At 45.2% G+C, this 25,738-nt stretch overlaps 2 protein-coding genes across 2 annotated transcripts; both read right to left on the bottom strand.

Moving 5' to 3' along the window:
- Nucleotides 1–2,235: 2,235 nt before the first annotated feature.
- Nucleotides 2,236–3,042, bottom strand: LOC135376721 (putative nuclease HARBI1). The gene has a single exon (XM_064609210.1). It carries the CDS (start codon nt 3,040–3,042, stop codon nt 2,236–2,238), a length of 807 nt encoding a protein of 268 aa, XP_064465280.1.
- Nucleotides 3,043–23,990: 20,948 nt separating this feature from the next.
- Nucleotides 23,991–25,201, bottom strand: LOC135376720 (uncharacterized). The gene is made up of 3 exons (XM_064609208.1): nt 24,887–25,201; nt 24,629–24,804; nt 23,991–24,471 (listed from the first exon to the last, which is right to left on the bottom strand). Exons 1-3 carry the CDS (start codon nt 25,169–25,171, stop codon nt 23,991–23,993), a joined length of 942 nt encoding a protein of 313 aa, XP_064465278.1. The 5' UTR covers nt 25,172–25,201.
- Between the last annotated feature and the right edge of the window lie 537 nt (nt 25,202–25,738).

Here is a 25,738-nt window from a genome sequence, read left to right as displayed (position 1 = left end):
CCGCTCTGTTTTGGATCTTGTGCGACCACCTGGCCCAATCCCTCCGGTGATGTTTTCAGGTGCCAGGGAACGTCAAAAGAGATGTCATGACAGGCGAGCGCGCGACAGGTCCTTTGGAAGCAACGCGAAGGTGTGGATGCTGGACCCTCATCAGAAAGATCATTGTAAATGTGGCACTGTTGTGGACAAAGAATGATCAGTCATTTTCAAGGTTCGGCTGATCTTAGCAGAACATGAATCATGTGCTGACAAGCTTGTCTTGGTGTGACGTCTGCAAACTTCTTTGCAGCTGAAGATCACGAATGGCTTGCTCAGCTTCTTCAACGCATTTTAATTTTGACAACGCCCAAGGTGGTCCCTCTTCAACAAGAGGTAGTTGCTGCTCAGCCAGATGATGAGTTTGGAGAACCCTGCACGAATGGGCCGAGCATTTCACCATCCCAAACTGCTGAAAACAACACAAGCCAACTAAACGGCGTCCTGTGGCCTGATAAGGCAGTAAGGTTCCTTCTAAGCCTCTGCCAATAGGAGGAAGAGAGGAGGGGCACAATGAAGTTCACGAAGGCATTTTGGTCCCAGTAAGTGCACCACATGAACTCACCTGTACTTTAAGACGTGCAAACGTTTGGAGAAGGGGTGAAGTGTCAATCCAGAAATGTTACAGATGAAAAAAGGTTCTTATGTGCTACCTCAGGGCTTCAGCCTTGCTTGCGGAAAAGGAATACACGCTGACTTCCACCCAGTGCTTTGACAAGTGGAAAAATCTTAAGAAAACCTACAAAACAGTGGCAGACAGCAAAAACAAGAGTGGGAATAGAAGGTCTGCTGGGTTTTTCAAGGTTCCTTCACTAAGTCAGGTTGATTTGATGCCAACACCTGCTTTTTAATTTTACACAGTCAAAAGTGGGAGTATTGCACGATATTCTTGGGAAGAAGCCCGAGATACAGCCACCCGCTTTGGCCTCAACATCTAGTGGACTCCACCCCCTTGAGGACCAAGAAGAAACATCAGAAACCCCACGTAGAGAAGTCCCTCCACCTCGCAAGAAGAGTCGACGATCAAAAAACAATGAACACTATGCTGGAGAACGATTAAGGTTGGAAAATGAGAGGGTTGAACAGCTGCGAACGTTCAATCAGCTGTTCAGAGTACCTTGAAATGAAGAAAGTGCAAATGAACATGCCCAAAAGTTAATGCGTGAAGCATTTGTCCTGCTGACAAATGGCTTCTGGCAAACAAGAAGCACAGGTTAATGAACCAAAGACTGATGTGCATTTGCAAAAAACAAAAAAAAAGAAAGCAAAAATGACATTCCCACTTGTCTTTGTCATATTTATTTAATGCAACCTGCAGTCGCATTGCACTATGTTCACACATGAAATAAATACCAAAACAATGTGCAAATAATGGCCATGCTTCCAGTGAATACATAGTTCTGGATGGTTCTCATGACTGTACAGTAAATAAACGCTAGTGAATAGTGAAAAGCTTGGAAAGTACATTGGTAAAAAAGTAGTACACATAATCTACAGGGTGTCTACCAACCGAGAATTGGAAGGAAAATGGAAATGGCCGGGAAAGTCAGGGAAGATCACAAGCTTTCACTCACTGCAGCATCCTGGTCTGCGGGTGTCTGATGCGCCTTTTGCATTAGTGTTTCCTGGAGACGAGCACAACACTGACGCCAAAGAGGTCACAACTGAATAATGGCAAAGTATAGTTGAGGTAGAAAGAGTCAGCAAAACCATCCTTTGCTTGCTTTCAGTAAATTGCTTAGTTTTATGAACGGCGTTGGTTGTAAAACGTTACATCATGCCTGATCGTCAGGGAGTTTTGTTGCAATTGTCAGCAAAAGCTTGGAAGGGTCAGTGAAGTCTGGTAGACACCTTGTGGGAAACTTTTTCCTTCCTGCCACACCGCAGGCAATCCCACTCCCGGAGCCATCCGCGTTCGCTCATCTACTCAACAAAAAGCCCTTTATTACACACCAGTTACAAGAGAGAGAGCCCCAGCTCCGCTCGGCCTGCCGGTAGTCAGGAAAGACCCCCATGCCGTCGCTAACAAGTCTTTTAAAGCTGACAGGAACGCCCCCTTCGCATCGCGTGACAGGTTATCAGCGCGGCGTGACGGGTTATCAGCGCAGCGTGACGCAAGATGAGGCACCCTTCTTATCACCACAACCTTTAAATCGTAATCAAGTTGAAACGCATGAAAAACGGCCATGGAGCACACAATTACAAGGAATTTGCAATATCCTTGCGTTTCTGGATGCCAATCCTCCTTACGTTGGCAGGGGTTTCGTCCTCTGGGACACTCGTCTCATCCTGCCTGTCAGCAACTGGTGGCTCCTCAAATATATCACCCCACATCAGGCAAGCATTAAGAAAAATACATGCCACAATGATGGTGGTGACAATTATGTCTGGTCGTCGGGTTTCCACACGAAAGGGCCTTCGGAACCGACCCTTCAGCAGTCCGAATGCCCTCTCGATAGTTACCCTTGCCCTGGAAAGATGCACATTGTACCTCCTTTCCTCGGTTGTCAAGTGACCATTGTCTCTGTATGGCGTCAAGAGATGTGGGCCAATGGGATAGGCAGCATCTCCCACTAGATAACTGTCCAGTGGGAAGTGATCTGAGTTGAGCATTCCATACACCTCAGAACGGCGAAGCACGAGTGCATCATGCACTGAGCCTGCCTCACCAACTGACCAGTGCAGGAACCGCATCTCCTTTTCACAAACTGCCCGTAGCACCACAGAGTGCAAACCCTTCCTGTTGACGTACGAGGAAGCGTTCTCCTTAGGTGCAGTAATTTCTATATGCGACCCGTCAATTGCTCCCAGGACTTTAGGAAACCGAGATTTACCCTGGAAGCCAAGTATGATGGGTAACGCATCGTGACAGTTGCTAGGCCAGGCAACGAAGAGACGTGCCATGTCCAAGAGAGCCGAACCAACCCTCCGAACGCAATGGAAGACCGTAGACTTTGCAACACCGAAGCGGTCCCGAACACCCCTGCAGGTGAATGATAGTGTCATGTAATAGCTGGAGTAAGACAAGGTAAGGCATTCGCACTAGACAGACAGGACACTAATCTGTTGCTGTTCGAAGTGGGCACTACTAAAAATGTATGGTATGAACAGCAGGATCACATTAGAATTCCTCAACTGAGCAGTATTTCGCTTCTCAAGCCATCTAACGTGCAGATACACTTGCCTGAAGGATTCCAAATTCGCCAGGACTAGATAACAATAAGAAGCTGCTTCAGTGCGGGAATCGTGGGCCGTCCTGGGTGAATAGTTGCCGATTCTAATGCTAGGGCCAACAGCGTTGCCATGTTTTCTACAGTGGACCTGTGGAGTCGAAAGTGCGACTTGAAGGTGTCTTCCCTCATGGCTTGGACTGTTTCTTCGGCATAGTGGACGACCTTCGGAATCGTTCGGCTGTAACGTGCATAAAGCACAACCAAGTCAGCAAATACTGCGCTTAGCGCGGATTGTCACATTCACCCTTGCCGTTCGATTGCATATTTCGTTGGATATTTCGATTGCATATTTCGTTTCGTTTTCGCTTTAGCACGACTGTTGTTTCGTGGGATACATACATTTTTTTTCCTTCGTCGTCATCTTCCCCTTCGTCAAATGCGTCAAGCAGCACAAGTGCCGCAACCTCTACAATCATGTCCTCGTCAAAGACCTGCCTCTGCCGCCATGTTCGCTGAGACGGGCGTAACTCGTAATGGGCGAAAATTTCTAAACAGGGGTACCTACCCACGGGTCACGTGACATCTCACTCGGGTCACGTGGTGCGTAACCCGGGGGTCACCCGGGTAGAATAAAAAAACGCACTCCAAGTCATACCACGGCATTGTGAAAATAACGACGCAGACGCTAGATATATTGCATCCCAGGCTATGATTGGTGCTCGTTATACAACTTTGCCGGTGTGATGGGAACCATGATGGCAGAAAACGCTGTGTGCTCAGGCCCCCTTGCGCAGCTCAATGACTAAAACGTTGATGTTGATGTTGGCGAAAAAAATAATAATAGGGAGAGATTGAAATCGCCACACGACAAATTCGGCTACTCCCATAAACAGCCCCCCCCCCCCCCCCCCACACACACACACGAAAAAAAAAACAGAAAAGAGAAACCCGCCGCTTTCGCCGACGTTAAAGTTGAGAAGATTGAACTAAATGCCTCCTGCGCTTCCTGTGGCAGTCCTCCACCTGGTAGAGATGGTCTCACAATGGAAGAGAGACAAAATAACGTTCTTGTTCTCTGTATTTTTATCGAGAGCTGGAGATGATATTGCTCGTTTGTGGGTGGACAGCCACTTTGTCACTTAATTTCCTCATGCTGCCCTTTCTCTACACCCAGGGATGAACGGAGAGGCAAAAAAATACCCATCCAATTCAACGAAATGATGCTGACGACAAACTCCTCGTAATGGACATGTAAGACAGATGTGTAGGACGAGAAGAAGCTCGGCAGAGTGCGTTACTTATCCGGCTTCTCCGCTTGATGTTCCGTCCCTGTAGCATATAGTAACATGCTCTGTTTTGAAGACATAAATGAACTTTTTTAGGAAGAATTAAGGAAATTTTGGCAGCGATAGTGCCTAGTGGCCAGATCGCCTTTCTTTCTTATGTGTACATCGCTGTAGCACCAGTTATTCGGAGATTGCTGTCCATTGAAAAATTTTATACAGGGTGTCTTTTTTTCTTCGATACAGATTTTTCATTAAAAAACTATAAAGGCTATAGACATCCCGTTTTCACTTCTATCATCTCTCTGCCGGCGGACGTTGTTGGCCATCTGTCGCTCAATCGTCGAATGACTAATGACCTGTTTGCGTGTGTGGCTGGACACGTTTCCTTGTCGACAGACAGTGCTGTGTGTATCGGCGCTACTAGCAGCGCAGGTGTTTTCGATACTTTTTCAGTAGCGGAGCAGCGGTCGCGCTAAATTTCTAACCAATAGCGGAAAAATAATTCCCGCTAAAAATTTCGGTAACGTGTACGATGCTGCTACCGCTACTTTCCCGATACTTTAGTGGGCAAGACAAAAGAAGTAACTGGTATTCCACGCCATTTCACTTCGACAAGGCGGTATCCGTGTCTGAAGTCTCACAATATATTTTCTAATTTCTACACAGATATTTCCTAATTTCTGTACGCTCTTATTCAGCCTAGAATAAAGTTTTCGGAGCTGGTATCGACATTTTTCGTGCTTATTGTTCCTTCATAAAACAATATTTTATTGCCTAAGCGTTGTGTGGGCTCTACTCATCATTGTTACATGTTCGTCATCAAAAGAATATCTTACGAGGCAGCTTGGCTGTAGCGCCGCTACATCTTTCCTTCCGGTAGCGGTACCGTGTGACGTTTTGGAATGAGTAACGGCGTTTCAGAGGAGTAGCGAATAGCGGTACTCCGCTATCTAACTGCCGACCGAAGCGACAGGACGCAGACAAGCTGGTGCATAACCCGGTTCCTTCCGTTCGATTAGAAAACAATGAAGCAAAAAAATAGAAAATGAAGACGCGTGTGTTTGGGAGACGGAAGAGAATTAGCTCGTAGCCTTTTCTGTGTTCACATTATTTGCCTAGCAGTGACAATTCTTTTGTAGGAGCCTGCTTGTTGCCCCTAACAGCTTTATCTAACACGCAGGATGTCAGTGACACTTGCAGTAACCGAAGATGATTCAGCATGCGCAGCGAGGTGCGCAATTGCTATGATTCAAACCTATTGCAATAATTAGGTTCATTACGATAATTATGTTGATCATACCAATTACAGTTTTATATTCCCTTGAGACCAGGGCTGCTTGCGTACCGAAGATAGTGATGCACGAAATGCTACAGTCGTTCATTGTACCGCTAGATTTGGTCCATAGGTACACTACACGCACGTATTGCTCACTAGGCACAAAAATAAGGTCCTGCGATTTTTAGTTCCGTCCACAACAACGATTGTGAGCCAAAGCCAATATGTTAGGCTGAGGACACGTTGCGAGAATACGAGAAAGACAAACAAGGAAGCACACAAGAGACACGTTTCGAATAAGAGCGTTCCCCCACGATTTTCTTTTACAACTAGACAGGTGGTACAACAACCGAAGGAATGTGAACGGGTGCGCTTTCCCATTTTTTGTCTCGGTCATCTGTCCTCCTCTGGCCGTGTACCATGCTAACCCGATTGCAGCAGGACAGTGGTCGGAAATCTCGTGCAAGTTGATCTATTTCCTGCTCTCGCATAACGTATTCCAAGTTTTAGAAGACTTTTGTGGGAGGAGCTAATCTATTTTTGCTAACAAGCACGATAACTTTTCATGAGACCGCATGACGTTGGAGAAAGTAAAAAAGAGAAGAAGACTAGAACATAGGGTGAGACTAAAGGAATGTACGGGTCAAATTTCAGGTATGTTAGTGATGGTCATGATGATTATTCGGGTTTTGATGGCGCACGGACAACTAAGGTGATAGTGCGCCAAAGCTATGGTGAAAAGACAATGGGGATGGTTGGTGACTATGCAAAAGCAGGAAGATTAAACTAAAATCATCGTTTTAGAAAGGCTTAGACATTAAAACACGATACATGAGCAAAGATGGGTAAAACTATATTGCATTTCAATAGCCAACATCTTTAAAATAGTTAAAAACTCTCGTGAAGGGTAAAAGAGGCTCATCACCCAACAGCAAGGCTGGGTGAAGCGGCAACTGATATCTGTAAAACTCTCTAAAGTGATAGTAACGATGAATGGTTCATGTGCAGGACACGTGATTAGGATGTGCAGCACAGACAGTTGCTCCCCACAGTGCGTGCATTCCGGTGGTTCCTCCCGGCGCAGTAAAACACCATGTGTGAGGTGTGTGTGACCAATGCGTAAACGACTAAAAACTATTGAATGGAGGTACGATTTTTAAAACTCGGTATGCTTCCCAAAATTGTGTTTTTGACAGCCAAAGCTTGTTGCTTTCTCGTGTAGCCCGCTCTCGTTGCCATTTTACATTAATTTTCCTACTCAGGACTCACCTAAGGTCTTGAGAGGGACTCTCCAAAAGGCTCACTTCAGAAGAGAGCGCAGCTGCAGCATCTGCGAGTTCATTACCGGGTATTCCAACGTGGCTGGGCACCCAGCAAAAACCTAAACAGATACCTTTTTTTATTACCATGGTCGCAAGATATCGGGCCCTTAATACAAGATGATTTTTCTGTTTCTGTATCGTACAGATGGCTTTAAGAGAACTCAGTGAATCGCTGTAGATGAGCGAAGACTTGATCTGACGGTCTAAGATGAAGCTAAGCGCCATGATTATTGCATATAGCTGTGCAGTAAAAACTGGTGCAGAGTTTGGAAGCCGCTGTGACTTCGTGCAAGATTCAGTAACCATTGCACAAGAAACGGAAATGTGTGTCTTTGACCCATCGGTATAAAAACCAGTGTGATCTCCAAATAACTGAATTCTTGTTGGATCACACATGGCAGAGTGTTATATTTAGCTTTTAGTGAGTTTAGTTTAGGGAGTAGTTCGTTATATTTAGCTAAAGATTAATTGCATTTTGGCAGTTCGTCCCACGGAGGAGCTCCCACACACGCTTGCAAAATTGGGGTGTGATACTCAATGAACTCATAAGTTTCGATTCCCTGTAGCACACGCATACTAAAAGGAGGTATAACTGTGGGTTTGCTGAGAAATAACTGTTTAAACCGTGTCTCCCTCACAGACTGGAGTGCAGGATGTTCCGGAGAGCCTCTCACTCTAAGCGCACATGATGCTGAGAGGTAGAACCTACGTCTCTCCAACGACCACTCCTTGGATTCGACATATAGGCTCTCAACTGGTGATGTACGAAAGGCACCAGTTATTAAACGCAACCCCTGGTGGTGCACAGGGTTCAAAATCTTGAGAGCAGATTCGCGGGCAAATCCATACACAATGCACCCGTAGTCCAATCTTGACCTCACTGTCGAAATGTAAATTATATGCAACGTGTCACGATCTGCGCCCCAGGATCTGTGTGTCAGCACCTTTAAGAGGCTTAGGGACCTGCAGTACTTGATGCATTTAGTTTTAAGGCTCTTAATGTGCGGTAGGAAAGTAAGTTTGCTATCAAACGTGACCCCAAGAAATTTGTGTTCACTCTCAACAGTGAGGTCCTGCCCATTCAGCTTAAGAGGAGGTGGAGGAAGCATTCCTCTGACCCTAGAGAAGTGAACACAGACAGTTTTCTCGTGCGAGAACTTAAACCCATTCTCGAGGGACCATGTGGTAAGCTTGTTTAGAGCTAGCTGCATCTGACGCTCGCATATTGCTAGATTTGTAGAAGAAAATGATATTTGAATGTCATCTACCTATAAGGAGTATGACATGGAACGAGGAATTGCATTGACTACTGAATTGATTTTCACAAGAAAGGGAGCAACACTCAGGACAGATCCCTGTGGTACTCCATTCTCTTGAACCAGAACACGAGATAGCGTCGTTCCAAGTCGTACTTGGAATGTCCTGTTTTGTAGAAAGTTCATGATGCACCTGAGTATGCGCCCTCTGATCCCAAAAGAGTACAGGTCTTGAAGGATACCATACCGCCAAGCGGTATCGTATGCCTTCTCAAGATCAAAGAAAACAGAGAGGCAGTGCTGCCTTCGGACCAAAGCTTCACGTATCATTGTTTCTACTCGAAGGGGGTGGTCTGTTGCGGACCGTCCGGCACGAAAACCACACTGAAGTTCAGAAAGACATTTGTTTTCCTCTAGGAAATGGACGAGCCGACCATTGACCATACGCTCAAACGTTTTGCCGATGCAGCTTGTGAGAGCGATAGATCGATAGCTAGTTGGATTTGCAGGGTCTTTTCCAGGTTTTAACAGTGGAACAGCGGTGGCAGTTTTCCATGCGGATGGTAATGCCCAGATTCGGTTGAAGAAACGAAGCAAGCATTCTTTCGATGTTTCGGACAAGTGTTGAAGCATGGAATATGCACTCAGTCTGGACCAGGTGAGGTAACCTTTGCCAAAGATAAAAACCTCTGAAGCTCTATCATGGTAAACGGCTGATTATATGCATGGTCGTCCCCCCCAATCATTCGAATTGTCTTCTTTTCTGCAGTGTCTTTGATCTTAAGAAAGTTTTTACTATAATGAGAGGAGTCAGAAATTCTTTGGAAATGCTCCCCAAGTGCATTAGCCTGCTCTTCTAGGCTTTCACATACCTGACCATTGACTTCATAAAGAGGGACGGAATGACTGATGTGTTCTCCTCTGATTTTGCGAAGTCTGTCCCACACCACTTTGGATGGGGTATTACAAGACAGAGAAGATACAAAGCGTGCCAAGAGGACCTCTTAGCTTGCTTGCGTGTCCACCTGGCCTTTGCTCTTGCCTTTTTAAAAAGTAGGAGATTTTGTGATGTGGGGTACCTCCGAAATGTGCCCCACGCCCGATTCTGAAGTTTGCGAGTTTCCTCGCATTCACTATTCCACCAGGGTTTAGGTCGCTTCGGGAGACGACCAGAACTCTGGGGAATGAATTGTGTTGCTGCATCAAGGATGATGTTACTAATAAGATTGCTAGCTTCCTCGATCGTCACCCTATCAATAGGAATCAGAGAGAGGTCACATTTTTCAGAAAACTGATTCCAGTCGGCTATTTCAAATTTCCACCTGGGAGGGTGTGTCGTCAGAGTGTAGACTAGAGTAAGGAATTTTAACACCACTGGGAAGTGGTCACTCCCAAGTGGGTTTTGTTTTACACTCCATTCTCTCCATCTTTCATTCCATTCCATTCTCTCCATCTCTTGAAACAAGGATGGACTGCAAAAAGACAGGTCTAAGGCTGAGAGAGACTGAGTCGAAGAATGTATTTATGTAGGTGCCCCTGTATTTAAAAGACAGATGGATGTTGATAATAAAAATTTCTCTAACATTTTCCCTCGAGTGTCAGTTCTTGTACTGCCCCAAAGTGGATTATGAGCATTAAAGTCACCTAGAACTATAAAAGGACTTGGAAGTTGGCAGCCTAAATCTTCTAATTCTTTTTGTGTAATAGTGTCTGATGGTGGCAAGTGTACCGAGCAGATGGTGACGATCCTGTCTAAACACATCTGCACAGCTACAGCTTCCAAGTTTGTAACTAGGTGAATTTCTTTTGTTGGGAGAGATCGTCGTGTGATGATCTCCACACCACCAGATGCTCGGGTGGCGTCACTTCGATCTCTTCGAAATATGTTGTGTCTACGCAGTGGATTTTGTGTTTGGTTGTTCAAATATGTTTCTTGAAGACAAAAACATGTAGCATTATACGTCTCGAAGAGATCGTTCACATCATCCATCTAAGTTAGAAAGTAAGCCACGATAATTCCATTGGAGGATTGTGTGCTGCATAATAGTTGCAGTACTAAGAAGTAGTAGTAAGTGTGTCAGAAACTTTTGCCGACTTTGAAAAGCTTTCATTATCTATTTTTTGTTGGAGGCGTGACCCGCGGCCTTGTGGGTTCCTTCCGCGCAGCCGTAAGCTCCTTGTCAGATATGTCAGGGAGTGACCCACTCCCCGACAGACTAGATCTGTTCTTTTGGGGGGCTTGGGAGCTCGTGCTCGCAAAAGAGCGCTCAGACCTCGTCTCATCCTCGCACTCCATGGATGTCACCTCCGTGGACTGTGAGGACAGAAGTGGCGTCGGTGTTAGTGACGCCACTGGAGTTTCGGAGACTGGAGGTGGATGTGCACCTTGTTGAACTTCATTTGTGGTGCTCTCTGCCAGTAGTGATTGCTCGGTCTGTGTGTACTGTGTTACTAGTTTCACTTTCTGTTTTACGGCTGTGGCAAAAGATTTTTTGAAAAAGGTGGGAGCTACTTTTTTTCTTGCTTCTGGATAACTGATGTTCTGTGTAACCTTTAACGTGCAGGACTTCTTTTTCATATTTCCACTTTATACAGGACCTCGAGTAGGATAGGTGGTTGGAAGAACGGTTGACACAGCAGTCTGGCCCTTTGCATTCTTTGGTCTCATGGTCAGACTTTCCACATCGTGCACAACAGGCAGAGCCACGGCACCCGTCTGCAGCATGTCCAAACCTGTTGCACCGAAAACAACGCAACGGGTTCGGTATGTAAGGTCGGACATCTGCTGACAGGTAGCCTACTTTTAGTTTTGTTGGAAGTGTGGGCCTGTCAAAAGCCAGTACTATGTTTCGTGTGGTGATGTACTCCCCATTTTTACAGATTTTGATTTTGCGTACATCAATGACGTCCTGGTCCCTGAGCTCCATCAAGATTTCTTCAGGTGGGACGTCAACCAACTCAAAAACTGAGATTACACCCCTGCAAGTGTTTAGTGTTTTGTGCATCGAAGCTGATATCTTTACTCCCATCATTTCATGAGCGTCCAATATACGGTTGCAGTCTTTCTCATTCGTGCATTTTATGAGCAAGTCCCCAGATCTGATACGTTTTATTTCCGTGATATTTTTAGACAGGCGATGCCACCGCTTTTTCAATAAAAAATGGTGACATCTTTCCCAGTAGTACATTTTTCTCTTTTTCGGAGTCTGCACTAGACAGTACTATGTAGGAATTTACCCATAAAGGTTTGTTGAAACAAGTATTCCAAAGAGTCGCCCGTACATCATACTCATACATGTTGAAAATGTTTCAAGGCTGTTTTGGTCCCTGTAGATTGCTGTTTAGAGATTGTATGTGCTTACGTCACATGTCGCGGAACAAAATACATGTTTGCTGTATGTTACAGGCCACCTACTCATGGTAATACATTCCCTACTCAGCTATACGACGTACTTTACCAACTGCAAACCTTACATTCCACAGCGAAACTGTTTCTATTTGGAGATTTCAATTACGCAACTATTGACTGGTCGATTCCCTCTTGTAATAGCAACTCTGCGGAATGCAACAGGCTCATTGATACTTGTCTTACCTTTGGCTTGCAGCAGATCATCAAACAACCAACTTGTATAACGCCTGACACATCAAACATCCTTGATCTGTTGCTTACAAATGTCCCCGATACTGTACACAACGTAACTGTTAAAAACGGAATAAGTGATCACGAGACTATTATCGTGCAAATGAGCTTACAAAGCGTTGAACGAGATAGTTCGACCAAAACCATTCGACTTTGTTCCCAGGCGGACTACGACGCCATCAACAATGGCATGCAGCAATACTACGATACGTTTTCTGAAGATTTTCATGAGAGAAGTGTTGACTGCAACTGGACAATGTTTAGGACAAAAATCAATGAGCTTGTTAACAAACACATACCTACCATAAGAGTACCTGCTGATAAAAGTAAGCCGTGGTATAACAGAGAGCTTAAACGACTTGGCAACAAGAAGAAGCGCTTATTTAGAGATGCCCGAATGGTTAACAGTGTATCTTCTTGGGCTAAATATAACAGTTGCGAATCTGAGTACAAACTGAAACTACGGATAGCCAGGTCTAAGTTCTTTAATGAGGGCCTTGGCCTTCTATTACAAAACAATCCACGCCAATTTTGGCAATTTGTCACACCGGAATCTCGAAATTCTAAGATTGTCTTGGAGGGTTTAAGCGGCCAATTATTACCTGATTCTTAAGCCGCAACGGTTCTGAACAGTTTTTTCTGCTCAGTATTTACCACTGAAGATATGTCTTCCATACCTCAGCTGCCGCCTCTTAACCATGAGCGCATGGCCTCAGTTACTGTCACATTCCAAGGCATATGTTCCATGATTGGCAGACTGAAAATATCGTCGTCCGGTGGTGACGACGGTATCAACGCTAAGATACTTAAAAGTACTAAAATGGTTTCATCACTGTTCTTGTGTGACATTTTCAACCAGTCCCTTCGGTTAGGTGTTGTTCCTGAAGACTGGAAAACTGCTCGCGTGACACCAATTTACAAATCAGGAAGCAGATATACACCATGAAACTATCGACCCATCTCGTTGACAAGTGTATCCGGAAAGCTCATGGAACACATTTTGTACTCATCTATCATTAATTTTCTTGAAAGCAACTCTTTGTTATCTAACACTCAACATGGTTTTCGCAAGGGACTAAGCTGTGAGACACAGCTGTTACGGTTTACTCATGACATTCATCTTAACTTGGACAATAGGATACCGACAGACGCTGTTTTTATAGATTTTTCGAAAGCTTTCGATAAGGTCCCGCATTCACGTTTACTCCACAAGCTATCTCGACTAAACATTGATAACGCAGTTTCAGAATGGATTCGACATTTTCTTCACTCACGGGTTCAGTACACAATTGCAAATAACACCTGTTCAAGCATTTCACCAGTAACATCCGGAGTACCGCAGGGATCCGTGCTTGGTCCGTTGCTCTTTCTGATCTACATCAACCGACTTACCAAACTACATCAAGTCCAATATATGCCTCTATGCTGATGACTGTGTCATATATAGAACCATACATGATGAACATGATCGAGCCATATTACAAAACGACTTACATTCTTTTCATCTGTGGTGTTCCGACTGGCTAATGGAAGCTAACTACTCGAAATGTAAGTCGATGACTTTCACTCCGTCATGCAAACCTTCTAACTTGAATTACGTTTTGGGAACATCAGTACTAACGCAGGTAAATAACTATAAATACCTTGGACTTCACCTAACACCAGACCTATCATGGCGCACACACATCCGTGCTATCTCATCCAGTGCAAACAAATCCCTTGGCTACCTCAGGCGAAACATCCGTATGGCTTCACCACTTGTTAAAAAGCTTGCGTACACAACAATAGTGAGACCCAAGCTCGAATACGCATCTGTAATATGGCACCCCTGGCAGGAAACACTAAGCACTGAATTGGAGTCTATTCAAAACCGCGCCATCAGGTTTATAATGAACAACTATAACCCGCACAAGGTGCATCGCTCTACACTGCGACGCACCACCATGCTATATAACTGGCAGGCCTTCAGGAAGATGAACACATCGACGTTGAAGACTGAGACAACCGCTTCTGATTTTACAGAAACCATCAAGGAAAATCTAAAAGCTACCTCCAAGGCCACAATTATCCCCATGAAATACTCAAAAATTGATACACAATTTGAAAAGCTCCGAGCAATAAGAAGACGCGCAGAACGGAAATATCGGCGAACAGGAGACATCGAACACTGGAGAGAAGCGTGTGCTACCCAGGCCCGCGTCAAGAAGCATCTCAAACGCCTCGCAAACATTCATTGGAAAGAAATGTGCTCCAGCCTCACAGTTTCGACACCCATTACCCGCATGTGGCAGGTCGTCAAGAGCCTGCGCTCAATACCTCTTCAAACGAACCCCTTCAAATCAATTGCTATACTCAACAATTTATCAGACGTGGAGGTTGCAGACAGGTTCCTCGCGGACATTACAGCCAAATCAAAAAATTATACAAGTATACTTCATCAACATTCACAGAGGATGGCACTGATAAAACTACGGATTGAAGCAGGACAACCAAATCAAGACTTAGATTGTCCCTTTACATTCCAAGAACTTCAAACTGCAATTAGACAATCACTGAATAAGAAAACATCCCCTGGACCAGACGGCATCACCTATCAGTGTATAGCAAATCTGGGCCCCAAGGCCACAAAAGTACTTTTGCAAATATTTAACACCAGCTGGGAGACTTCCATTATTCCACCACAGTGGAACGAGGCAACAGTCATCCCCATCCTCAAGCCACTGAAGCAGCAAGGTCTGACAGAATCATATCGCCCCATATGCCTCAGCAGCTGTTTACTAAAAACCATGGAACGCATCATTAATAACCGGCTCAAATGGTACCTTGAAGAAAACAAAAGCTTACCAGAACAACTTGCTGGATTTCGTCGAGCGCGGTGCACAATGGATTGCGTGATAGACTTAGTCACATACGTTCAACAAGCAAAAGCCAATAAGCTTATTGTAATAGCAGTTTTCCTCGATATTCGAAGGGCCTTCGACACAGCCAGCCACGCGCACATACTCGCAGCCCTACTGGAGCTGGGAGTCGATGGCAAAACTATCCGATGGATTGAGCACTACCTGACCGGGAGAACAATCTTCATGAGAACGAATAAGGGTGATTCTCACCGCCACCAGACATCTCAGGGGGTTCCTCAAGGTGGAGTTCTCAGCCCCACTCTCTTTAACGTCCTGATGGCTCAGATTATCAAAGTGCTGCCGTCTACAGTACAGTGCACGGTATATGCAGATGATATCTGCTTCTGGGCAAGTGGTATACAGGCAAGACACCTGAAGAGCAAGCTCCAGTACGCCCTGACATCGATTGAGCTCTTCCTTGAAGAGAGAGCGATGGATGTATCTCCGGAGAAAACAGTGTACCTGCCATTCACTGCTAAACGACTACCAAAGTTTGAATTAACACTTCAAGGGAAGCCAGTCAAGCGTGTAACAAAACACAAGTTCCTCGGCATACAACTTAATAGAAATCTAACCTGGACAGACGAAATAGAGCGCATACGTATCCGGACCAAACCATATCTTAATATCATACGAGCACTGGGAGGATACCGATCAGGAAACACCACAGCTCTTCGCACTCTTCACCGTTCCCTAATCAGACAAACCTTGTCATACAGCCTCCCTGTCATACATGGTCTCTCGCCCTTTCAAGAGAAGAAGCTTCAGTCTATCATCGCTCAAAGTCAGCGCACCATACTTGGGCTACCAAGACTGACGCGAACAAATCTGGTCCTTGCAGAAGCTAGGGAACCTCCAATAAAAGTTCTCCGCGACCAGGAGTCTCAAAGACACATCATTCGACTGATCACCAGACATAGTTCTCATCCTCTAGTATCCAAGCTTCAACAGCGAAACCGTTCAACATTACACACATGCTTTCACGACCTTGCTCAGAATCTCCCCAGACATCGAATGAAGGACTTCCACCGACCCTTTCCTCCTTGGACACTTCAACCTGTCCCAACAGCTCTAGATATCCCTGGGATCAAAAAGAAAATAGACACACCGGCAGTTGTTCTGAAGATGTCAACGATCGCCTATCTTCACGACTTTTACTCAGAGGCTGAGAAGATGTTTACGGACGGGTCATGTACCGACACAGGATCCTCTAGTGCCATACACTGTGCGTCTTTCACAGAAGGCTATAGGCTCTCACACAGGACCTCCTCAACAAACGCAGAGCTCTACGCTATATACAAGGCATTCAAACATATCAGCACAACAGACAACCCCATCTGGATAACCTGCACAGACTCGAAACCTGCAATCCAATCGCTACAATTCCCGTACATGAACAACTCCCTAGTCTACAAAATTTATGTTGCCCATCAAGATATAGTTAATAGTGGAAAAACAGTTACGCTCCAGTGGGTTCCCTCCCATTGTGGCATACCAGGAAACGAAACTGCGGACGCCACAGCAAGAATGGCTCATAGCCAAGCAACTGTGTCGTCCATACCGTTCACACCAGAGGATGCGAAATGTCTCCTCACTCAAACTACTAAGGAAAAATCAGTCAAACTGTGGAAATCCTATCTTCGTTCATCAGACTACTTAACCTTCATAGACCCAGACCTAGCCTTTACGCCTCCACGGAACGTACCACGAAGCTTACAGACAGCCCTCCACCGAACTCGCCTGGGTGTGCTACTAACCAACAGTGTTGTGAATCGCTACAGACCATCGGCCTCCACTGACTGCCCCACGTGTGGCACCACTGAAGACACACTACACATAATAATGCAGTGCCAAAAGTACTCTACAGAACGATCAAGGCTTGAGAGCACGCTCGCTAAGCTGGATGATCGACCTCTCTCTTTCGTGAAGATCATTGGAGCCTGGCAAAATGAATCGCATCAGACGACCGCATTAACAGCATTCTGCAACTATTTAAAAGACTCCCGTATTATCACCCGTTACTAACCCTTATATAAATCAAATCACAACAGCACCGGGATGTACCTCACATCCCATGTCATGTATATATTTATTGTGTGTATGCGTGTGTCGTCGCATGTGTTTTCTGTTCTGTGTGTATATTTTATTCATGCGTTATTGAAACGCTTTCAAGAAATGGAGCAGCAGACCCCTCAAGGGTGTCACTCAGTTCCAATGTTTGTAAATAAACAGGTATTATCTCTCTCTCTATAACCCGCACAGCAGTATCACAGATATGAGGCATACCCTCGAATTACCCACATTGAAACAAAGACGTATACATGGCAGCATAACATTCCTTCATAAACTTTTCCACAGCCCTCTTGACATAAAACACGACATGATATTGAAACCCTTCCGGTCTTCATCACGCATTAACAACCTTAAAAAAATCTGTCCAATTCATGCTTCTACAACCTCGTTCCAAAACTCTTTTTTACCACGAACTATTGACCTCTGGAGTAACCTGCCGGACAGCATAGTGACGATCACAGATAACACACGCTTTCAACAGTCTCTGACAGAACACCTGAAAGATTAACACTGTTTAACATTAACATTTTTTTTAACTTGTTATTGTTATTAGTATTGTTATTGTTATTATTATAACTTGTAACACTGTAATTAGCATTACTGTGTTTTGCTTTGCCTATGTCCCTTATGTAATGCCCTCGGGCCTTTAAGGGTTAAATAAATGAAATGAAATGAAATACATACGGGAAGGTCCCGGAGTTTTGACAACCCATCGGCCGGAGCTCGACCAATGCCCCGACCGCCACCGTTCAAGGTTTCTACCCTTCGCCTTACATCCCCTCGGCACGGTACGGATAACACCTTGGGACTAGGGGCTGGGGTCCGTGGTGGCGCCACTCACCAAACACCAGCCGAAGCCGGTGCCCCCTGCGGGGAGGTATGTTAGTACGGGCATTGTGATATTGCTATGAACATGCCCATGCTGAGTTCATCGTACTGCGGAAGCGGCAATTCACTTGGCGAGGGTAAAACAACGGGATGAGGCAGTGAGGCAACTGTAGCAAAGATAGAAAAAGAGGAGATGGAACGCAGCCATTAGAATTTGGTAAATGCGTATATTGCTTATGATAACATCCGGGTCGAGGTGAACCGCATCACATCGTACGCATGTCTCTTGGATAGCTGCAAGTGAAAGTTGGCACCACTGTGGTAATCTGAAAAAGGCAAAATGCACGAAAACTTGGCAAAGCTCTCATGGGCAGAAATGAAATATCGAAGTGAGATACACAGCAGAAGATAGTTCCAAACTTAGAAAACACTGTCCATTCTCACCCTTTTACTCCTGTGCTTTACCTCAGACTATAAAGAAAAAATCATCGGGGGAAAGTCGTAATACAAGTGCTTCTCAGTCTTGCCCCTCAGAGTCTCGGCAATGACACTAAGACCACTGATGCCTAAGACCATACAAGGGGAGCAAAGACCACAGCTTGGATTGCCTACGAGGAAGAACAAATAAATAAGCGCACATGTGCACTGCATCAGTACAAAGTTACACCATGTGGTTACAATTTACCGTTTCTCTCTCGACAGCCGCCGACACAGCTTGCGGACCGATTTTCGACCGCAACTCCGCGGTTTATGAGGATTCTTGCACGGCCGTGTCATTGCCGTGCGTTTCCAGTTTCTGTGACGCGGCAGCAGCAACGATACTATGAACGTGCAGCCTACCGCAATATCAACAGTTCAAATCAGAACACGACTGTCAACACCAGTCAACATGGCGTGGATCAATGCGTCCGCAGCACAGCAGGACGTAAACAACGTGACGTAACGAACACGAGTGACGCAAGCGCCACCTTCCGCAGCATACTGGAGTTGATCACACGGTAGTTACATGCTCTGCCACCATGTGGCCACCGGAAATCTTGTATAGCTTCGGTTTGGTCGGAATGTTTTGGAATGGCTTGGGAACGTAATAACCTGCGCTGTGCTCTTCCAATCATGCTGAAATTTTCAGCAATTGTTTTGCGCATAATTGCCCATCCACTGCCACTTTTAGGCTTGTGTGGTGACATCAGAACACCTCGAAACAGGAGGCCAAAATAAGGCATTTTGTCATGTTTTTCTGAAAGCGCTTCCCGATTATCGGCGTCATATACCAGTAAGAGCGAGACGGTTCACCCTACACGTATCATAGAACAACACAATGCAACAAATTGTGTGCGCTATCTGCTCTCCCTTTTGCGCCAGATTCGTACAAAGACCACCCATAATCAGAGATATTGGCATGTTACGGGCCTTATGGCGCCGCAACCGCATACCTGGCCGAAAATCGGAAGACGGTCCCCCCAAGTCAAGAATAATAGCTTCCGAATGGCACCAGTTTCACCACCAACAGACGAAAATGAGAGCTACAGGACTGGTACAAAGTTGCCTCTTTTTAAGAGGGAATTGAGACCATAGCCTCAAGTACTTGCATTGCTATCCTGTATACTACAGAGGTGAGAGTTATTGGCTGGTACGCGTCTATGTTACTTTTTTTCTCCTTTGCCTTTGTATATCATGCTAACCCTACTGTGTTTCCAATGAGCCGGAATGTCTCTGGTAGTAAGCACTTCACTAACTTTATGACCTTTGTAGTCGCTCCGCCAGAAAAATCCTAATCATCATCATCATCATCATAAACTTTACTAAGTGCTCTTTGTAATAGTCGCCTACTTAGTGGGCCTTAAGCTCGAATTAAAGTTACCGGAATTCAATGCAAGCCTATTGCGGTATCTGCTGGTATATTCTTGACTGCCCTGTCCCATTTTCCATCTGATATGATGAATTCCTGTGACCCAACGGGTAGTTGTTCTGATTTGCTGTTTTCCGTGGCCTCATCCTTCCGAAACGCTTTCGCCATGTTCTCTCGGATGTATGCTATCGCCCGTTCCTCACTGAGCCTAGTTCTATCGTCTGCGACTAGGTACTGTTCCCTGCTTTCATTACGTCTTCCCGATTCTTTAAAGCTCAGTTACGCCGATTTTCGAGTCTTACAGAATGGAATGGTACGCACACGATGTGTTCATAAGGGAACACTGATTATGTATGCAAAATAGTTATCCCAAACTCCTCGCGGTTTTCCGAAAAAGTGAATTTTTAGTTTCACTGACATCCCGTCTTGTGGCCCGCAAACCCTGTGTCGACGACACATTCGTGGTCTGCCCGCGCTCCGGCTTGGCATGACTTTTGGCTTGGTTTCTTCCGCCAAGCCGGCCAGTTTCTTCTGCCAAGCCGTCTGCTGCGCAGATTCACATTGGGGAAGTGATAAACAGTTCGCTATTAGGGAGCCAGTATATTTCTGGACTTCACTAAACCCACGAGGAACGTGAGTTTTGCTTCCTTCGACTGCAAAGCATTTGCTAGACCAGTACAGACTTCCTGGTGTGATTCGTGTTCTGTGCTGCGTGCCGAGAATGCGTGAGCGTTTTGCTCCCGTCTGCAAGAACCCTTCAGCATGCAGTTCCAATGTTTCAAACCACAATTTCCCGAAAGGCGAAAGAGAAATCTATTGACAGCAACAATCGGTTACAACTCCGACTGGGCGCCACCTTCGAAAGCAGCGATTTGATCTGTTCATCTGGCTCATACGAATGTTACGGAAGCAATGCGCAACTTGTTTCACAAGAACCCGAAGATGTCTCGTCCGGGATGCTGTGCCAACCTTATCTGCAGCAGGAGATTGCAGGGGCAGGACTAGGCAGCAGATAAAGGTAAGACGCGTAATGTTAGACAAGTCAGTCATGCGGTGCAAATTGCATCACGTAGAAGAGAACGCTATCTGTCAGTTACTGCTTCATCCTTTAGAGATTACGCCCCAGCGGGTGTATTCTCAGTACAGATTTAGAATTGCCTCATTTGTTAAATGATTTCGCAGGCATTCTGGCACCACCGAAAAGCTTGCACTCCACGTCTCAACTATCACCGTCTGGGTTTCAAGCTGAAGGCTTTCACCAGTGCCAACTAGACGCCCCTTCAGAGTTCATCTGTTTTTGTTGACGGAACAGTGACACCTGGTACTGAGACATTTCATTTTCTGATTAATCAAGTGCATTGCATCACTTGTGCTCGACTTCTTTTATTCGTATACCCTTGCTGTTGCTCGCTAGCTTAGAGCAACCATGCCTAAGGTGCCAGCGGTTTCAGAGTACATTTAAGCAGTATCATCGTATCATATGCACGGCAGCACATCTTGTGTATTTTAAGTAAGGTATAAATTCAATGTTGGCTCAGCTGTTGTATTTTGGTCACAAATAAGGTGTTCCTCCAGAGCGCTCAACGGCAGTTCAAGCAGTTTCATGTGTGCAACAGCACATACTTTTTCTCAGTTTTGACTAAGGTAAATCGAAATCTTCCAGTTGATGTCTTTCGGTCATAAATTATGTTTTTCGAGAGATTCAAACAGCATCATGTGTGCAACAGTACATACCTTTTCTCAGGTGAAGTAAGGTAAATCTGTCCGCCGTGGTGTTCTGGCAGTGCAGCAGAAGCTTTTGTTGCATTCAAGTGGTATCATGTATACAAAAACTTGTTTTATGCTTTTCTGTAGCTGCTTTACTAATATTGTGAGTACAGAGACATTCCTGCAGAACATATCGGAGCATCTTGTGTGCTATTGTTTGTATCATCTGCAGCAGTATATTGATAATGCTAATTATTCAATGACTTCGGCTAACATTTACATTCTTACTTCCAGGTAAACCTGTCACGCAGATGCCCTGCCCCTTGGTATGCATAGTTCAAGATTGTACCGAAACAATCCACCTGGAGCATTATTCTTAAATTGGCAGTGGCATTATTATCACAACACACCACATACTGCATGTCTATGGTGCGTGTTCAATGCATCAAACCTATTCTCAGGTACAGGCCAGCTGGTACGCAATTACAACATGAAACAACTGACACAGAGACCGTAAAGTCATGCCTTTTCCTCCGCGCCTCGGGTTTCATGTTATTATCCTCACATGCAGCTCAATTCGCCTCTGCTGTGCAGCATTAGCAAAAGCATATATTGTTTGTGGTCACATGACACGGAACATAAATACAGTGAAACCTTCCTATGTTGGACACCCGCGATGCAGCCGAAGCGTCTCCTACTTATAGAGGTGTCCGAGTTACAGAATATGACGGCAACAAAAAATGGAAGAGATCACAGCTGTGAGAAATGTCCCCCTTCTGCAATTTAAGGTCCTTAGTGGTACCTGGTGGTGGTGCCTGGTAGTGGTACCTCTACCCACTCTTCACTGATAATTATTACTGATTTTAGTACATTCAATTCCGTTCAGATTCTGCTCAATGGCATTACCTTTGGAGCTTTTCGAGCAGCAAGGACTTGTCTCTGAAGCGTCAGCCCACTTCTCATAGCTTTGGTGCAGTGCTCGTTCAAAGGCACTATACAAACTGAAGACAAGTGCTCACACAAAAGAATTACAATGTAGGCTGACAGCACTTGTTTTTGGACTCTAAAAGCTAAAGCAACAAAATGCTGAGACCAGTATAGGGGAAAAAAGGGGCAAAAGTCAAGGCCACTGGCTCATTTTGGGTCTTTTTGGTGCAAAGATGGGCCGATATCGAGGTAATTTGGCCAGGGTTTTGTCCGACTTTGCAGGGAAAACCCTATCCTACTTCCAAGATAGGGAGGTTTCCGACATAGAGAATTTCGTCCACGCGTAGTTTCAATGGGAGCCTGCCCGTGCAATGAAATCATGGGGAGTTGTCCGAGGTAGGGAGGTGTCCGACTTTGGAGGTTTTACTGTACTATAGAGCATTCTACGTCATGTAATCTAACAGTTGTTCACGTTTGGATATTTTAACCGTGGAATTTACCCTGCATGCACCACACCATGTCCAAACACGAACAACTGCTAGAGAGCAGCATGTACTGTTTCCGTATAGCACTTATGGCTTGCGTCCTGTGATCGGAAACAGTGGTGTCTTTTTTTTCTGCTACAACCAGTAAACTACAGTAAAGATTTAGAAATACTGTGTCATACCATAAAGCACTATGGGAAATGGCAGTTTTAAAAACTGGAGAAGACTGTCATTAGAATGGGGGACATGTTCTACGGTGAAATTTTTTACAGTGTGTGCTGTACCACGTAATGCACTGCAGGCCTACCACAGTATGGTAACGCTCTGAATACTGATTTGCTCAAAAAAGGAATGTGTGCGTTTCTTGTACTAACTTCCCCTTATGCAAGGTTGTAGAAAAATGTTTTCAGCCAATGGGGAGGGAGAGTACATCATTCTGGAGTCTCGTTGACCTACAGTGTGTCGTGTATGAAGGTCATTTTGAAGAGTGTAGGTGGTACAAGACTGTGTTCCCACATTCTTGGCAGTGTTCACTAATTTGTTTAACCATAATAAAGTAGAGGGTACATTTGTTGCTTCATATATTTGTGTCATGGTAAAGTATGTAGAGATACATCTGTCTTAACATGCAGGTGACAAAACTGCTTTTTATGCCTAAACTATGACAAATAGTTGTCTGTTCAGCACCACTAATCATGTGCCAGCCTCCATGACATGTCTGTGACATTCCAAAGTGATTAACATGTCCCATAGATGTGTGCAATGCTGAAGATGACTGTGTACCTTCTATGGATTCTTGATTCAAGAAAAGTACTGTGTGATTTGCTAACAGCGCCTGGCTGTACCTTCACAATTCTACATAAAAATATGTAAAGTTTGCCGAAGGAAACATCATGAAGGTCCATAGCGAAAAATCCTGAGACGAGGGATAGGAAGGGACATACACAATGTCTCAACATAGCGTGTTTATGTCCCTTCTTGTATCTCCTCTTCAGGTCTCGCCATCATGGACACTCAGACTTGTACACGTTACCGAAAAAATGTAACTGATTATCGTTACTCGTTACATGACAAAAAAAGTAACTAAATACGTTACCCGTTACTGAGGAACTAAAAGGAACTCGTTCCCGTTACTTGGAAGTAGCGAGTTACGTTCACGTTACTTTTCCGTTACAGTGACGGCTCGAAATCAGACTACATAAAAACACGCACATTTTATTTTCTGCATTGTATCAGGTTGCGTTGCATTTTAGTAGCAATTGTTTTTCAAAGTTGACATCCGTGAGCTTTGTGCGCTTTCTTGTGAACACATCTGCCGCTGTGCTGAACAGCCGTTCAACTGATGCGCTTGAGGGCACCGCGGTATTTACTCGCAGGAAGAGCCCCTGTACACGAGGAAAATCAGTTTTCATCTTCGAAATGTCGTGATCCTCAGGAATCCGCAGGTACTCCGTGAGCTCGTCGTCTTCCGTACATGCTGTGGATTCTGAGGCACTTACTGCGTCGCCGAACGCAAAAAAATCGTCAGCACGAGGTCTCGTGACTACGACGGGGGTGTGGCGGGGTTTCGCTGCAGAATTATTTGCGATCTCCCTTCTTAGCATATCCATGACAGCCGCGTGCTGAGTCACGTCCTTCAACCACGAGAGTTTAAAACGGGGAAGGACGGCTGCAGCGAGGAGGAGCTCTTTGTCCTCCATCAGATGGCCAAACCTGCGAGAATATACGGTCGGCGGTTAATACATTAATATCAGAAGTGTTGCGTATACCCTGCAGGGAGCCGTCACAATCCGTTTAACGCGGCACTGCCTTTCTTGACAGTTCATCATTTCCAAAATGGGCTGCATTGCAGCATTATATACTTAGGTACCTTTTCTGAATCCCATCAAGGACCGCAGTCACCAAAGGCCTGCAGAATTTGAGCCCCTTCATGCCCTCGTATTCTAGTCTTCTTATCAATACTGTTATGGTCGGAAGGAGATATCCGAGGAATATGTACTTGTCCCCCTGGAGAATATCCAGTGCAGCACACAGTGGGCTCATCACCTAATGGGATACGTACACGGCTTATTTCGGGGCGTGAGAAATTGCTATGCAACGAATAAAATACTTGTGAGAGAGTACTTACTGTGCAGTATTCTTCAATAAATTTGAAGTCATCGCCTCGTTGGAACACTGGGACGTTCAAGGCTCGGCACAGTCCATTGATGTCTTTACCCTCGTTGACTAATCGAAGAATACACTCGAGCGCTTCGTGATAAGAGTTCCACCGCGTCGCCACAGGTCGTGTTAAGTAGATACCACAGTAGCTTTTAACAATATCGGCTGCACGTACAGACTGTCCTTGCTTATTCCAAATTGCCGAACATTTCTTGAAGACACTTGTTGACGCTTTGGAGTACTCGGGATCCATATTAGCTCGTGCAGCATCTGTGGTTGCGATAAGGTTTAAAGTGTGCGCGGCACAACGGTGGTAGGCACACCATGGAGTCTTCCCCGTCTAAAAGCGAGGACAGGTCTCTGTGGTATGTGTCGGGCTCATCTGCAGCTTCTTCAGCATTGCCTCCATAACATCTGAAAAAAAAAAAAAAAAAAAACGAAATGGGTGTCCATAGTGGTGATGTCAATGAACGAGCGTATGGGATAAGAAACTTACTGGAATGCTTTGATAAAGTTGGACCCGTTGTCAGTGATGACCTTAGTCACCTTGCCTTGGATGCCATACTCCTCAAAAATGTTGCTCATCTCTAGTGCGAGTTTGTCATAAGTGACGCTGCCGACCATTCGACGGCATGCCAAGGTCGCAATCTTTCTGTCCAGACTGTCTGGTTCAAGCCAAAGAGCGGTAACTCCAAGAAAGTGCCTAGAATAGATAGAGTACGTATTAGAAAATCATCCAAACGAAACACAAGTGCACTACGAAACAATATGCTGTAGGCGAGTCTATACCTGTGGTGGGAGGACCAGCAATCTGCAGTAA

This window comes from Ornithodoros turicata, unplaced genomic scaffold (genome assembly GCF_037126465.1).
Source record: "Ornithodoros turicata isolate Travis unplaced genomic scaffold, ASM3712646v1 ctg00001256.1, whole genome shotgun sequence".
Lineage (NCBI taxonomy): Eukaryota > Metazoa > Arthropoda > Arachnida > Ixodida > Argasidae > Ornithodoros > Ornithodoros turicata.
The sequence above is the reverse complement of the archived record's forward strand: the minus strand, read 5'-3'. Positions and strand labels throughout refer to the sequence as shown.